General features: G+C 36.3%; 1 protein-coding gene across 11 annotated transcripts in view; it reads right to left on the bottom strand.

The window, feature by feature from the left end:
* Window positions 1-13,138, bottom strand: part of RUFY3 (RUN and FYVE domain containing 3) — a 78,219-nt gene that overhangs the window by 15,850 nt on the left and 49,231 nt on the right. For 10 of the 11 annotated variants that reach the window (XM_027597558.2, XM_027597566.2, XM_027597560.2 and 7 more), the window contains 8 exons: window positions 12,647-12,764; window positions 11,692-11,793; window positions 10,104-10,227; window positions 8,422-8,483; window positions 7,139-7,204; window positions 5,619-5,688; window positions 2,916-3,008; window positions 1,525-1,608 (listed from right to left, as the gene is read on the bottom strand). In XM_027597558.2, coding sequence (XP_027453359.1) covers window positions 1,525-1,608; window positions 2,916-3,008; window positions 5,619-5,688; window positions 7,139-7,204; window positions 8,422-8,483; window positions 10,104-10,227; window positions 11,692-11,793; window positions 12,647-12,764 — 719 coding nt within the window. The remainder of the gene's footprint in view (window positions 1-1,524; window positions 1,609-2,915; window positions 3,009-5,618; window positions 5,689-7,138; window positions 7,205-8,421; window positions 8,484-10,103; window positions 10,228-11,691; window positions 11,794-12,646; window positions 12,765-13,138) is intronic. The other variant, XM_027597559.2, reaches the window with a different exon arrangement.

Below are 13,138 nucleotides of genomic sequence, written 5' to 3'. Positions count from 1 at the left end.
ACTTAGCATGAAACCCCTTTTTGGTTCAATCATTATTACTGCAACATGATTTGGAGGATCAAAGATACAATGACCTGCGGTTCTTCTGCATCCATGCTGTTCCCTGGGGCATATCTAGGACCTATTTGCTTGGTTTCTTTCCTTTTTGAACAAACATGTATCTTTTTGTGACAAAAGGATGTGGAAAATTTCGTGTCAGATTTTAAAGTCACATAATTGAGGTGCTCCTCTGTGCACGGTTAGCTTGATTAAGTCAGATTGCTTCTGAAAATGCTGACATACGTTATTTTAGGATCTTTCATATAGAAAGTATTTTGAGATCTAATCCATAAACACGTAGTAGGAAAATGATAATTATTTCAAGGATGTTAAAATTATATTGCTGTCTTCTCAGAACATCTGAAATTCTATACACTGTTAGGTGGTGATAATTTTTAGTACAAACCAGATCACCTTTATTTTCAGGCTCCTTCCTATTTTCAGAGACACTATTGGTGAGGGGAGATCCTTTTGTTTGTCATATCATCAAAATTGCAGGAGGAGTTAATTTACCAATACCAGGGATGTATCAATATACTAACACTTGGATAAAATCTATTACAGGAGTATTATTCATTATTATACATTTATACACACACACATACATCCTCCTCCAAGGAGACATATCAGAATCTTTGCAGGAGTGAGGACTCAAGTAGGAGTGGGGAATCACAAAGTTTAGAAGAGTAGGTTCCCCATATACCTAATGTTCTTATAACACAAACTATAAAAGCAAAAAAAAAAAAAAAAAAAGACTGGCAAAATCCTGTTGGCTGTTGAGAATACTCAGAAAATGGACTGGGAAAGCATTATAGGGAATATGGGTTAAAAAGAGTGAGAAACATACACCTGAAACTAATATAATACTGTGTGAACTACACTAAAAATAAATTAATTAAAAAACAAGTCACAGAAGCAACTGAAGTATTGCAAGAGTTACAAAAGACCTCTGTACGAACAACATTCTCTTCAGCAAATAGTGTGATATGGAAAAATCCACCCTAAGACTTAGCTAAGAGGGCTTCCTCAATGTCATTTTAGTTGAATCCGATAATTAAAAATTTTCTACAGTTTTCCAATATGCAAAATCTACTGTATTCATCAATAAGCAACTAGCCTTTCCTACGGAAGAAGGTAATATCCTTGATAAAGAGTGTTGAGCACTACATCTGAAACTAATGACGGTACTCTATGTTGGCTAACTGAATTAAAAGAAAAAAAAAAGAAGAAAAAAGTGTTTTATGCAAGTAATGTCCAGTGAAGGTAAAAATCAACCATATGAAAATTTGCCTTTATGTCTAATTATATTCATAATGTACTCAAAATTAAAAAAAAAAAAAAAAGTGAGAAACAGTTTTTTAGGATCTACAAAAATTTTTTTGTCCCAGTACTAATGTTCCTGAGCCTGGTCTGTAAGATCAAACATCTAAGTGGGCTTTTATGTTTAATGGGTTCCTGAACTACTAGAACATAAGTTAAGTTTACCAGTCGCAATTGTGTCTCCTCCTTTAAATGCTTTCTGGCTTCACTCAGTGCTTGCCCTTCTGCAGTTCTCTCCTGCTTAGGACCCTTGAAAAGATAAATAAAATAGTATATATATATAAGGATTTAGAAAAATCTATATAGAGTTAGCTGACACTAGGGAAAATGATTATATTTCATATTTAATTAAACAGGTATAACAATGAATAAAGACAACAAAGAAATGGAAGCAGCTTAGAAAATAAAAAATTCTCAGCAGAACTGGGTTTTCTTGCCATTTAAAGTCCTAAGATAGGTTACCAAATCAAGTGCAAGAAGTCTTAAAAGTCAGCCTCTAAAAACAAAGTGACATTTACTGTAAAATGTGAATTGGGCCAAAGGTTCAAATGGTAATATATTCCTTCTCCAGAGATCTCACATTTGGAGTCTCCAACCATCCAGAGAGATCATAGCTCAAAATAAGTAGGTCATCAGAAAATTCTTCTGAGCAGTCACAGTGTTTTCACAACGTCCACACATTAAAGTCAAACCCATTACTCGGAGAGAACTACTCTAGTCCCCACTCAGAGCCTAGCTGCTTACTCTTTCAGAACAATTTTAATAACCATGGATATTTGGATTCCTAGGTCACAGAAGAGAAGCATGCAGATAAAAGGGAGTAGGGAGACACTAATACCAACAGCAGTGAGAAGCAAGAGATGCCAGTGAGATCAAGAAAGCAGAGAAAAAGCACCCAGAGCAATCTGGAAACATTTAAGTATAGGTGCTAGAAGCTCTATCAATTCCAACAGCCCCCCAAAGTAGCGTCATTTTAAGTTAGCATGGAATTGCCGATGTTAATAATTAGGATCTTTCGTCATCATAAATGGCTAAACGTGTTAATTTATGTCCTTTACGTAAGACTGCTTAGGATTGTGCAGTACATAAAAAGTTTGCAAAAAATCCGTGTAGACATATATCAGAAGTTTGATACTTAAGGGATTAAGTTATTTAGAAAACTCATTTACATGGTAACTCCCAGTGGTACCAAATAAACACTCCTTACAAAGCAGTAACACGATCTGAAAACAATGGTATATTTAATATAATAAATATAACACTTAAATATTGTACAAATCATGAGTACATAACAAGACATTAAATTAGACTGGTTCTTGAAGTTTCTCAACAGACAGAGGTGGCGGTGAAGCCAAGGAGCATCTGTGGGAGGAACCTCACACCCACAGAATCTCCATCATTACCCGATTCTGCATGGAGTCTCAGTAAAAAGAGTGTGCTTGATATGTGCAAGTGCTTGCTGCTTCCAAAGAGTCCTCTAGAGTAGAGGTCCCCCTCCCACTGCTCACATGTTAACACACTCTCTAGGAATATTTTATAAATCCAGTAAGGTTAACCTTCCGATTGGATTCCAATATGTAGGAGCTTTCCTCTTTAACTCGTTCCATTTCTTCTTGTAGGGTAATAATCCTATTGTTTGCAACTGCAAGCTGTTGAAAAAAATTTTTAAATTTTTTTAGTCTTTTTTTTAGCACAGGATAATTCATGATCTGCTAGGATATAATTTTCAGGCTTGAATATTCTTAGAAGGAAAGAAGGTTATCTATAACCACATAAAAATGTTCTTATTGTATGAGAAATTAGGAAAAGTATTTTTGAACTAGATTAGATAAAAATAAAAAATATCTCCTATTGTTGCTTTTTGTGTAAACTCTTTTTCAGTTCCAAAATGTTAACTTAAGATTGTTTACCTCAAGGGTGTTCTCATGGGTAACTTATATTTAGTTATAATATCTATTTCTAAAATGTTTAATGAAGAGGTCATGTCATGCCTTGGGACTCATAAACCCTACATAAGACCTTTGATAGATGATTTTTAAGAGTAAAGAAATGAAACTTCAAAGTGCTCACTCTAAAAGATGCCATAAGTATTGAAGAAATTTGTCATTTCAGCGCCTGAAAAGGTAAGGTAATGTTATTAGCAGTATACTGCTCAGGGGAGACGTTTATATCCGCATTCCACAGGAGGGAAAAGTAAAGTGGAAACACTTTTTCCTCTTCCGCACCTGCTAACCTTGATTTCCCACAGAGAACATGGAACAGCCTGAGTAAGCGTAGGAAAGGCCCTCAGCAGGCTCCTCTCGGCCAGGCTAGTCTCCCTTTACACGATCTCCTCCTGAGCAGTGGGCACAGGTTCTGCTTGGTTCCTGTTCTAGTGCCTAAGTACAGAGGAGCCAGGGCTCAGGCATGCTTTCTAGAGGCAGGTCTGGAAGTCCATATATCCCTCTCTGCTCCATGGGCCTAACAATGCATAAAAAAGTTAACTTTGGACAAGTGGGCCTCTAGATCCAGAGACATCCTCAAACAGGTTCTCCCAAGACCTTAACATCAGAGAAAGTATCAGGAAACTATGGTTGTACAGCCCCGTGGGCCTTCTAATTCAGCTTTACAATAATAAAGTGGACATTTATGTGTCTTCATCTGTTTAATTCTTCTCATTTTATCATACTGGTTCAGAATTCAGGAGAGGAAAAGAGGGGCTTTGGTTTTTGTTTTTTACTGGCCCTCTTAAATCCAAAATATATGGAAATGGGAAAAGACAGATCTGGTTTGTCTTATCTGTTCTTTATAAAGCCTACACACAGGGCTTACCTGTCTCTAAAAATTTAAAGTTTCAAGAAAATAAAGGTTACTGGCAAAATAAATACATGAATGAATAAATTAATATTGGTAATAAAATATATCTGGATCAGGAGGACAAGTCTTGTGACTGAGGGAATAAAATTAATGACCATATTTACTGGCTGCTTATGATGTGTCAAGGCACTGGCCGAGGTCCTTACGTATTATCATTCAATTCCCGCAAAAAGTTACTATTATCATTCCCATTTTAGAGAGGAGACAACCAAGAAATAGAGGCTTAAGTTATTGGCCAGGATTAGAAAGTTAGCAAGTGCCAGAGCTGGGACATGAACGCAGATAGCTACCCTCAACAGGGTAGCAGCCGACTCACACTACAACACTTCTAATCAGTGTATTTCAAAAGCTTTGTAGAGTAAAATTCTAAGGATCATTTCCATTAAGCTTTTTTTTTTAAAGATTTTATTTATTTATTTGACAGAGAGAGAGAGAGCGCACAAGCAGGGGGAGCTGCAGAGGCAGAGGTAGAAGCAGGCTTCCCGCTGAGCAGGGAGCCTGATGTGGGACTCGATCCCAGGACCCTGGGGTCATGACCTGAGCCGAAGGCAGACGCTTTACCAACTGAGCCACCCAGGGGCCCTTCTATTAAGTTTTAATATAATTTAAGAATCTACATCCAAAAGTGAAGCCCACAGAGCTAGTAGTAAGGAAGGTGTTTTAACGTTATAACAATGAAAATGTTCTGAAGAAAACTGTTTAAAGGCATTTTCCTGACTAGTGCTTGAACTTGGTTTTATTTAAACCAAATGTATGCCATGGTATAGAAGAGGATAGTTATAATAAGAAATAGGTTAAGATATAGATAAGATAAACAAAGTCTTTGCCACCTGGAAAATTTTACTTGAGATTTTTCATAGAAACATCTAATGCTATTGAAGAAAAAAATATGTAGCTTAGCCACTGACAAATTAAAAAATTTCTTTACTAAACGGAAGCAAAACATGAGGTCAATTTTTATTCTTATTTTGGGGACTTTCCTAAGGGTTTTCACGTATATATTCTGTGATCTTCAGAGTAACTATAAGGCTGAAAGGAGAAGTATAAACACCCTCAACTGCCAGGCAGGGAACTGGGCCTCTTGGAGGTCAAGTGACTTACTTGCTCAGAAGCACATGACTTGTAAGCAGCATGACATGCAATCAGGGATTGCTGGCCTTCCGACAATGCTCTTTAAATTATCTACCCTATACCCCCAAGGAGAAAATAAGGCCCATGAGGGTGGGAGCTTGCCAATCTAGCACACGTAAGTCAATGCACACAGAAATCTTTGTCTAGCTCTAGCACATAAGCAGTACCCAAATAAATGTCTGTTGAATGAACAAGTGATGAGTACCAAGCTATTTGCTTCCACTAGTGCACATTAAACTGTATGTCAATCAAAGAATATCCAAAACACATACCTCCTCTGTCAGTTTAGTGTTGGATTTTTCTAATGCATCCACTTTTGCCTGAAGATTGTTTACTGTAGCACTATAAAGAGAAGAAAAAAGATAATGGTTTCTCTTGAAAAACAGAACAACATCCTGTACTACCCACGTAAACATCCATCACAGGTATCACCCATCGTCTAATGTCCACAATTCATGGTGGACTTGCAGCCTCTAAGACAGTTCACAAGCGGCTGTAGATCTTCCCTGTTGTACCGTTGGCACTGAACTCTGTACTTAATAAGCACTTGTTGGATGAAATAAAAGAACTGATCCACTGCACTGTCAACTTTAAAGTTTACTTATATGTAATAATCAGCTACCCGAATTAAGTGCTTGCCATACACCAAGCACTTTTCTAAATTATTTTATTTGCATTATTTCATTTACTCCTTTCAACAACCCTCTGCAGTAGGTATCCCTAAATATAAAGAATCTGAGGCATGAAAAGAGTCAGTAACAGTCATGTTTCTATTTCACTATCAAATGTAAGTGTACTTCTGCTTGACTAACATCTCCATAATTCACTGTAGTCATTATTAGTTCTTGGTCCCCAGAGAAAATATACTTCAATTGTTCTTGAATTTTCTAGCTGAAAGCAAGACTATTCAAAATTTATTTATTTATTTATTTAAAGATTTTATTTATTTATTTGACAGAGAGAGAGACAGCGAGAGAGGGAACACAAGCAGGGGGAGTGGGAGAGTGAGAAGCAGGTTTCCTGCTGAGCAGGGAGCCCAATGCAGGGCTTGATCCCAGGACCCTGGGATCACAACCTGAGCCGAAGGCTTAACGACTGAGCCACCCAGGTGCCCCAAGACTATTCAAAATTTATACTGATACTCGTATAATCATATTATAGGTCTTACTTAAATTATCTTTATAAGAGAATTATAAAAAATAATAGTTAATCGATATATTAATTTTTCAGAATTATTTGACAGTCTTTAGCATAACAAGAACATCAATGTACTTGAGAATACCAATAGACTGTTTCATGTTCTGGACAGTTCTGAAAAATAGTGAGTATTTGGTAAATTAATGATAGTGATGGTGAAGAGAGGGTAAGTTAATACTATCAATTCAATGTATAAATGAAAAATGCAAGGGACCAACATGATACAACGAATCTAAAGGTACTAAGGCAATGAGTGGTTTGCCCACAATTGGTCTTGAAATATGTGGTTGGGTCTGCTGATCCAAGAGGGCTGCCACTGTCAACTGCATATGTCACATGTTTAAGAATTCTTAACTGAATATACTTAATCACTACAGTTATAATTACATACTAATCTTATACTGCCTTTCACTAAAGGTCACCAAAATAGTTAAATGACATTTAATTTAGTGCCTAGCTCAGTGCCTGGCAAGCAGGAATTCCATGTATTTTTGTTGAGCATTGCTTGAATTTATCCTCATGGCTCATCAGTTTATTCTTCCTTTCCTTCACAACAAAATCCCCAGGAAAGTAAAAATATTTATTCATTCTTTACTTTAGATGTCTGTTGAGTTCTTCTACATAGTTCTTCTGATCCAGAATTGCAGTAATCTGGCCATCTCTGGGGCGGGGGGGGGGGAGGGGGATAGAAATAAAATAAGTAACATTAGAATTACCAAGATCCTCCCTTCCCCAATCTTTTCATATAACATAGAAAGGAAAACCGTAGCACAGATACACTGAATCAAAAGACAGACCTGATGTATAATGCCTCCAAGAAGAAAGACTCAGATGCTTAAAAATGAAACAAAAAATTCCCCACATTAAAAAGCCTTTATTATAGCTTACATGCCTTCATAACTTAGGTTATAGGTACAACATTACATTCTATCAAAGGCATTTAAAAAATAAAAATTTTCTTCTCACAATTGATAGCCTTTTTAGCTTTGCTGGTACTACTTATAACAACAATTTTCCATTTGTCATAGGAATTGAATTAAACTGATTTTGGTATAATAACAATTTTTCCCAAAGGCCATAATTTTGCCTTTCAATGTTAATTTTATTTCAAAGTGATTGGTATAAAAAGCTTTCATAAAGATCAAGTGTTTATTGTTACGTGAGAAAATAAAGAGTGGAAACAGGAGGTTCACTTCTGGAACCGACTAATTTGTAACAGGCAAGTTAAAAAGCCAGACTTTTCAATTAAAGTCAAATCAAGGCCACATACCTCTAGCACTACACTTAAAGAACAAACGATATAGTCTTGGCTCAATGTCCAACGTTAAGAACTTCAGATTAATTGTGCTTTCAACTGCTAAATTTATAAAGGGTATTAGGTAGTACTCTTCTGGTGTTTAATTTCTAAGGACCATATGGACATTTTAAAAACTTTTTTGAAATGATTTTAGATTTACAAGACTTGAAACAGTAGTGCAGAGTTCCCATATACTCCTCACTCTGTTACTCCTAATGTCAACATTTCACATAAGTCCATAAGGCATGTTTCATATTTCACATTCTAACAAAACCGAGAGGGCAATCTTCCTGATCAAGAAGACCATGTTTTCAAACACTACTTCAAGAGATGGAGCACTGAATTCTTTTATAAACCCCTTTACTTTGTTAGCCACTGAACCACACAGTAGGAAAATCACTTAACTACAACCTCTTTTCGGGTTTAGGAGGCACAAGAGTCAGCTCTTTTTGACAAAACTCTATTAAAACTATATCATCAGAAATTCTTTCAGCAAGTCTGTTAAAGCACTACTGTTGTAAACTTTAAATGCTATCAAAGAACATTAAGGAAAAAAGAAATTTGATTTTCTCTGTACATACCCTTCACTACCTTTACTGCTGTTCCCATCCTTGAGATACATTGAAAAATCTATAACTCCAACCTACAGAGAGAATTTTCAGAATTTAATATAAAATTAGATACTTTTTCTAAGGCATAATATAATGTCTCTTTCTGGGCATTCTAAACAGTAATAAAGTCATAGCCTTATTTGAAATTTTTGATGAAAATGTAATGTAATCATGAACTTGAAAGGGGTGAAAGTAAGTAAAGAATCGAGATTAAGGCAAGAAGGACCAGAAGACCAGGTCATGCAAGTCAACACAAGACTCTAAGAAAGTCAATAGAATGCTTACTATAAATTTAAGGCTTAAAGTTTCTTTCTCTTTTGTTTCTCTCAAGTATTCTGCTACTGAACCCTATTCACTTTTTTTTAAAGATTTTATTTATTTATTTGGGGGAGAGAGAGAATGAGAGATAGAGAGCACGAGAGGGAAGAGGGTCAGAGGGAGAAGCAGACTCCCTGCCGAGCAGGGAGCCCGATGCGGGACTTGATCCCGGGACTCCAGGATCATGACCTGAGCTGAAGGCAGTTGCTTAACCAACTGAGCCACCCAGGCGCCCAGAACCCTATTCACTTTTAGGAATAATGTTTTAAAAATTCTAATTACAAAAAGAATGCACATTTCCTTAAAAAAAGTTTCAGAAAATACAGATAAGTAAAAGGAAGTAATACAAAATACCCATAGTCCCAACTACCACTGTAACATTTTGGTATTTATTCTTCCAAACTCTCATTGATGCACTATGTCTAAATTTTTTAGGACTGCTTTTATTATTCAGCTTATTTCTTTTTTAAAATCCAGGTCAAAATATCCTACTTCTTTTTCCATTTTCTCAGAGTAAAAAGTAACAGAAATTTGCTGTAAAATTTCATAGAGAACGGGTGAGAAAGAATCAGTGTGAAAGTGAAAGCTTTATTTATTGAGCAATCAATTATGTTCCAGGCTCTGCACAAGGTACATCACATGTACTAACTCTTTTATTCCACACTATAAATCTATTAAATAGATATACCCTTTTTTTGTCCCTGTATTACAGCTAAGAAATGTGAAGCATTAAGAAACTAACTACAAAATTTATTCAGCTAAAAAATAAAGAAGCAGAATTTGAACCTAAACAGTTTGGCTTCTGTATTCATAACTACCATGCCCGTGTATATATTTTAGCTTGTGTGTGTGTGTATTTTAGTCTGTACTAAATATTTTATTTTTATTTTATTATTTTTTAAAGATTTTATTATTTGACAGAGAGAGAGAGACAGCGAGAGAGGGAACACAAGCAGGGGGAGTGGGAGAGGGAGAAGCAGGCTTCCTGTTGAGCAGGGAGCCCGATGTGGGGCTCGACCAGGACCCTGGGATCATGACCTGAGCCGAAGGTAGATGCTTAACCGACTGAGCCACCCAGGCACCCCAGTCTGTACAAAATATTTTAAACAGGGATTACAGTCAAGGTAAGAATTTGAAAAACATTCATAATACATAAATGAGTCAAGTTAGAAGGAAAAACAAAGTAATTGTTTATACTCACATCAAAAATTTAAAAATCCCATTTATGACTCACAGAATTTCCCTTAATTTGGTTGGTATAATCTGATCCATCCAAATTCTGAGATAACAGAACTCAGAGTGACCCACTTGGTAACTGAGCATCTTTTGCATACCTGAGAGTCCAAGTCTTCTCCTTTCATACAGAAATTGGCATCAATGACATTCAGACCCACCAAGAGACCAGCGATTATGGCTCCTTCTTCTTCCATCATGAGGGCATTGGGTTCATAGAATTCGCTGTAAGAGAATTCACGGAATACCAATAATAAAACCTCAAGAATCCAATGATGTAATCTTGAGACAAACAGAAAATGCTGGCCTCATAGTTGAATATGGGTACTATGATAATAGCAAAAAAGTTAAAAAAAAGATGGCTTGGATAGTTTATTTTAGATAATAAGTACATGAATAGACTCTAGATAATAGTCCAGCTGAAGAAAAGTGACCAGAATGGTATTTTCACTGAAGTGATTACTTATGCTTTTCCCACATATTTGTATCTGAGATGCAAGGGATAATTTTTCAATCTTAAAGCGTCTTTAAAAAATTGGTTTGTTTTTCAAAATTTGCCTCAGATCTGCTTTATTTCTGGGTGGGTGTGTAGTGGTACCATACTTATTCTAATTTGTATTTACATGACAGCTAGTGAATTTACTTACATATTTACATATATATGTACATATATATAAAAGATGTATTTATTTATTTGAGAGAGAGAGAAAATGTGTGCTTATGAGTGAGGAGAGGGGCAGAGGGAGGAAATCCTCAAGCAGACTCCCAGCTGAGCACGGAGCCTGAGGTGGGACTCCAGCCCACAGCCCTGAGATCATGCCCTGAGCTGAAACCAACAGTCAGACAACTTAACCAACTGAGGCACCCAGGCACCCCTATATATATTTATAAAGGAAGCTCTACATCCAATGTGGGACTGAATTCAGGACTGGGAGATCAAGAGTCGCACGCTCTACTGACTGAGCCAGCCAGGAGCCCCTCTTTTTTATGTTTATTAACCATTTTGATTTTCTCTTATGAAATGCCTGTTCAAATCCTTTACTCATTTTTACATTTACTTGTCTTTTTCTTACTGGATTGAAGGAGTTCTTCACATACCCTTAATATGCATCATTTGTTGAATATATGTATTACAAATATCTCCTTTCACTCTACATGTTGCCTTTTAATCTTGTGTCTTGATGAATGAAGTTCTTCATTTTAATGTAGACCAATGTATCCATTTTTCCCTTTAGGGGTAGAGTTTTTTATGTCTTGTTTAAGAAATTTTTGTCTACCTTATATTTTTTTCTAAAAGTTTTACTGTTTTCTCTTTCCCGTTTGTATCTATAATCCACCTGGAAAGTTTTTTGTGTATGTTGTTTTTAAATTTCACATTACACATCAACTTCCTGTCTTACTGGGTTTGGGTACATGCTAAGGTGTCAAAAGCCTTTCCTGTTTTTGGGGGGTATTACGTTTTGGCCTGCCCTGTATATATGCCACAGTGACAGACTAAACATATGTAACAAATAAACATCTATTCTTGAGTAGGTGTGTGTGAGGTGTGGGAGAAGGTATTAAGTTGAACTACATGAAACTGCCATGAATCAACTGCTTTTGATCTGCGAAAATGGCAAATTTCTGATTCAACCTCATACAATGTAGAACATAGCAAGAAAAGAAAAAAGTTTAACAAGATGTTCATACCTGAGAAGTTCCTTCTTATTGATCAAAGCTTTCATATATTCTGAGAGTTTCTTTTGCATTAATGCCAAACGAAGCCAGGCTCTTCCTCTGCCTACTGGTGTCCTACAGAAACACAGGAACCAAATAACTCAAAGTAGCAGAGCTGGGGGCCACTGTGGGACAGATTCACTTACTCTTGCTAATAGTCCCCAGTATAACATGCACACTGAGGTGCTCCTTACAACCTCCTTCACCTCATTCCTCTGTGAGGAATTCTGTGTGGGCTGTTGGGATGAAGGGGCTCGTGGGTCTGGGGGGGTGGGTTTGGAACAAGTGCTCTTGTGAAGAATTAATTACTGAATGAGACTACGATTTGAAGACAAAACCTCTGGGAGGCCCAACTGAAAATGTTCCGTCACATTAGCATTGGTAAATCCTCAGACTTAGTGTGGATCATGTACGTACCCAAATACTAGTAATGTGGACACAGTCCATTTAGGTCTATATCTGATTAAAGTTAAACGAGTCTAATTTGGGAAGATGGTTACTACTCTTTTTCCAGTTCTGAGGCAGGGTCCTGGTGTCTGTTGCTGAGGTTCACTTGACAACTGTTTTAATCTTGGCTCTCAAACTGCATTGAACACATTCTTTTTCTTAGTCATGTCTAGCACGGTCCCTCCTTAGATCTAATTTCTTGAGACTTGAACTGATTCCCACAAGTGCTTTAAAAAATAAGAAAATGTTTGGTTTTTTTAATATGAATACAACCTCTTTAAAATTAATAACAATTATCCCTCATAGGCACGCTTCTCTTAATATTCTATATTAGCAGTTCTCTCACAATAGTGCCAATTCATAAATATAGTATTCTTTTTGGATTGTTATGAAATAAATTATTATGGTCATCGTTATCTTTAGTCTTCAAGGAGATAATTAATAAGAATGTTTTCCTAAAAGAATTCAACCTTAAACTTACTTAAGTCCTGGAAGATCTTTAACACTTGCTGTTATCTCTGCAGCTTCTGGAACAAGCTTTTCTACCAATTCTAGAGGTCCCCAGAAGGATTTATTTTGTCCAAGAAAAGTTTTCTTAGCTAAGGTGATAAAAACAAAGCAGTATTTCAATATTCTTTACAACATAAAGATGACCTCAAAACATAAACACATACACACACTTCTCTCTCATCTGTTCAATCCTTTTTCTCAGGGAACTAGACCTAAATTATCAGACAGTTCTAAAACTATTCACGCTTTCAGAACAGGTAACATTTTGTGACAACCAAAAATCTCCCACTTCCCAAGATTCAGTCCTTCCTCTTTCAGGAAGAACTTATAACTAGCTCTATGATATAATAAAACACTTTAAGAATACAGTACTTAAAGCTGCATGGTATTAGTGAGGAAAACAGTCCAAAGGAAAAGAATACGTAATCCAGAAACAGGCTATTAGATACTGGGGAGGGAGGAG

The sequence above is a fragment of the Zalophus californianus genome, chromosome 2 (assembly GCF_009762305.2).
Source record: "Zalophus californianus isolate mZalCal1 chromosome 2, mZalCal1.pri.v2, whole genome shotgun sequence".
Taxonomy (NCBI): Eukaryota; Metazoa; Chordata; class Mammalia; order Carnivora; family Otariidae; genus Zalophus; species Zalophus californianus.
Note: the sequence above shows the minus strand (reverse complement) of the source record. Positions and strands in the feature narration are given on the sequence as shown.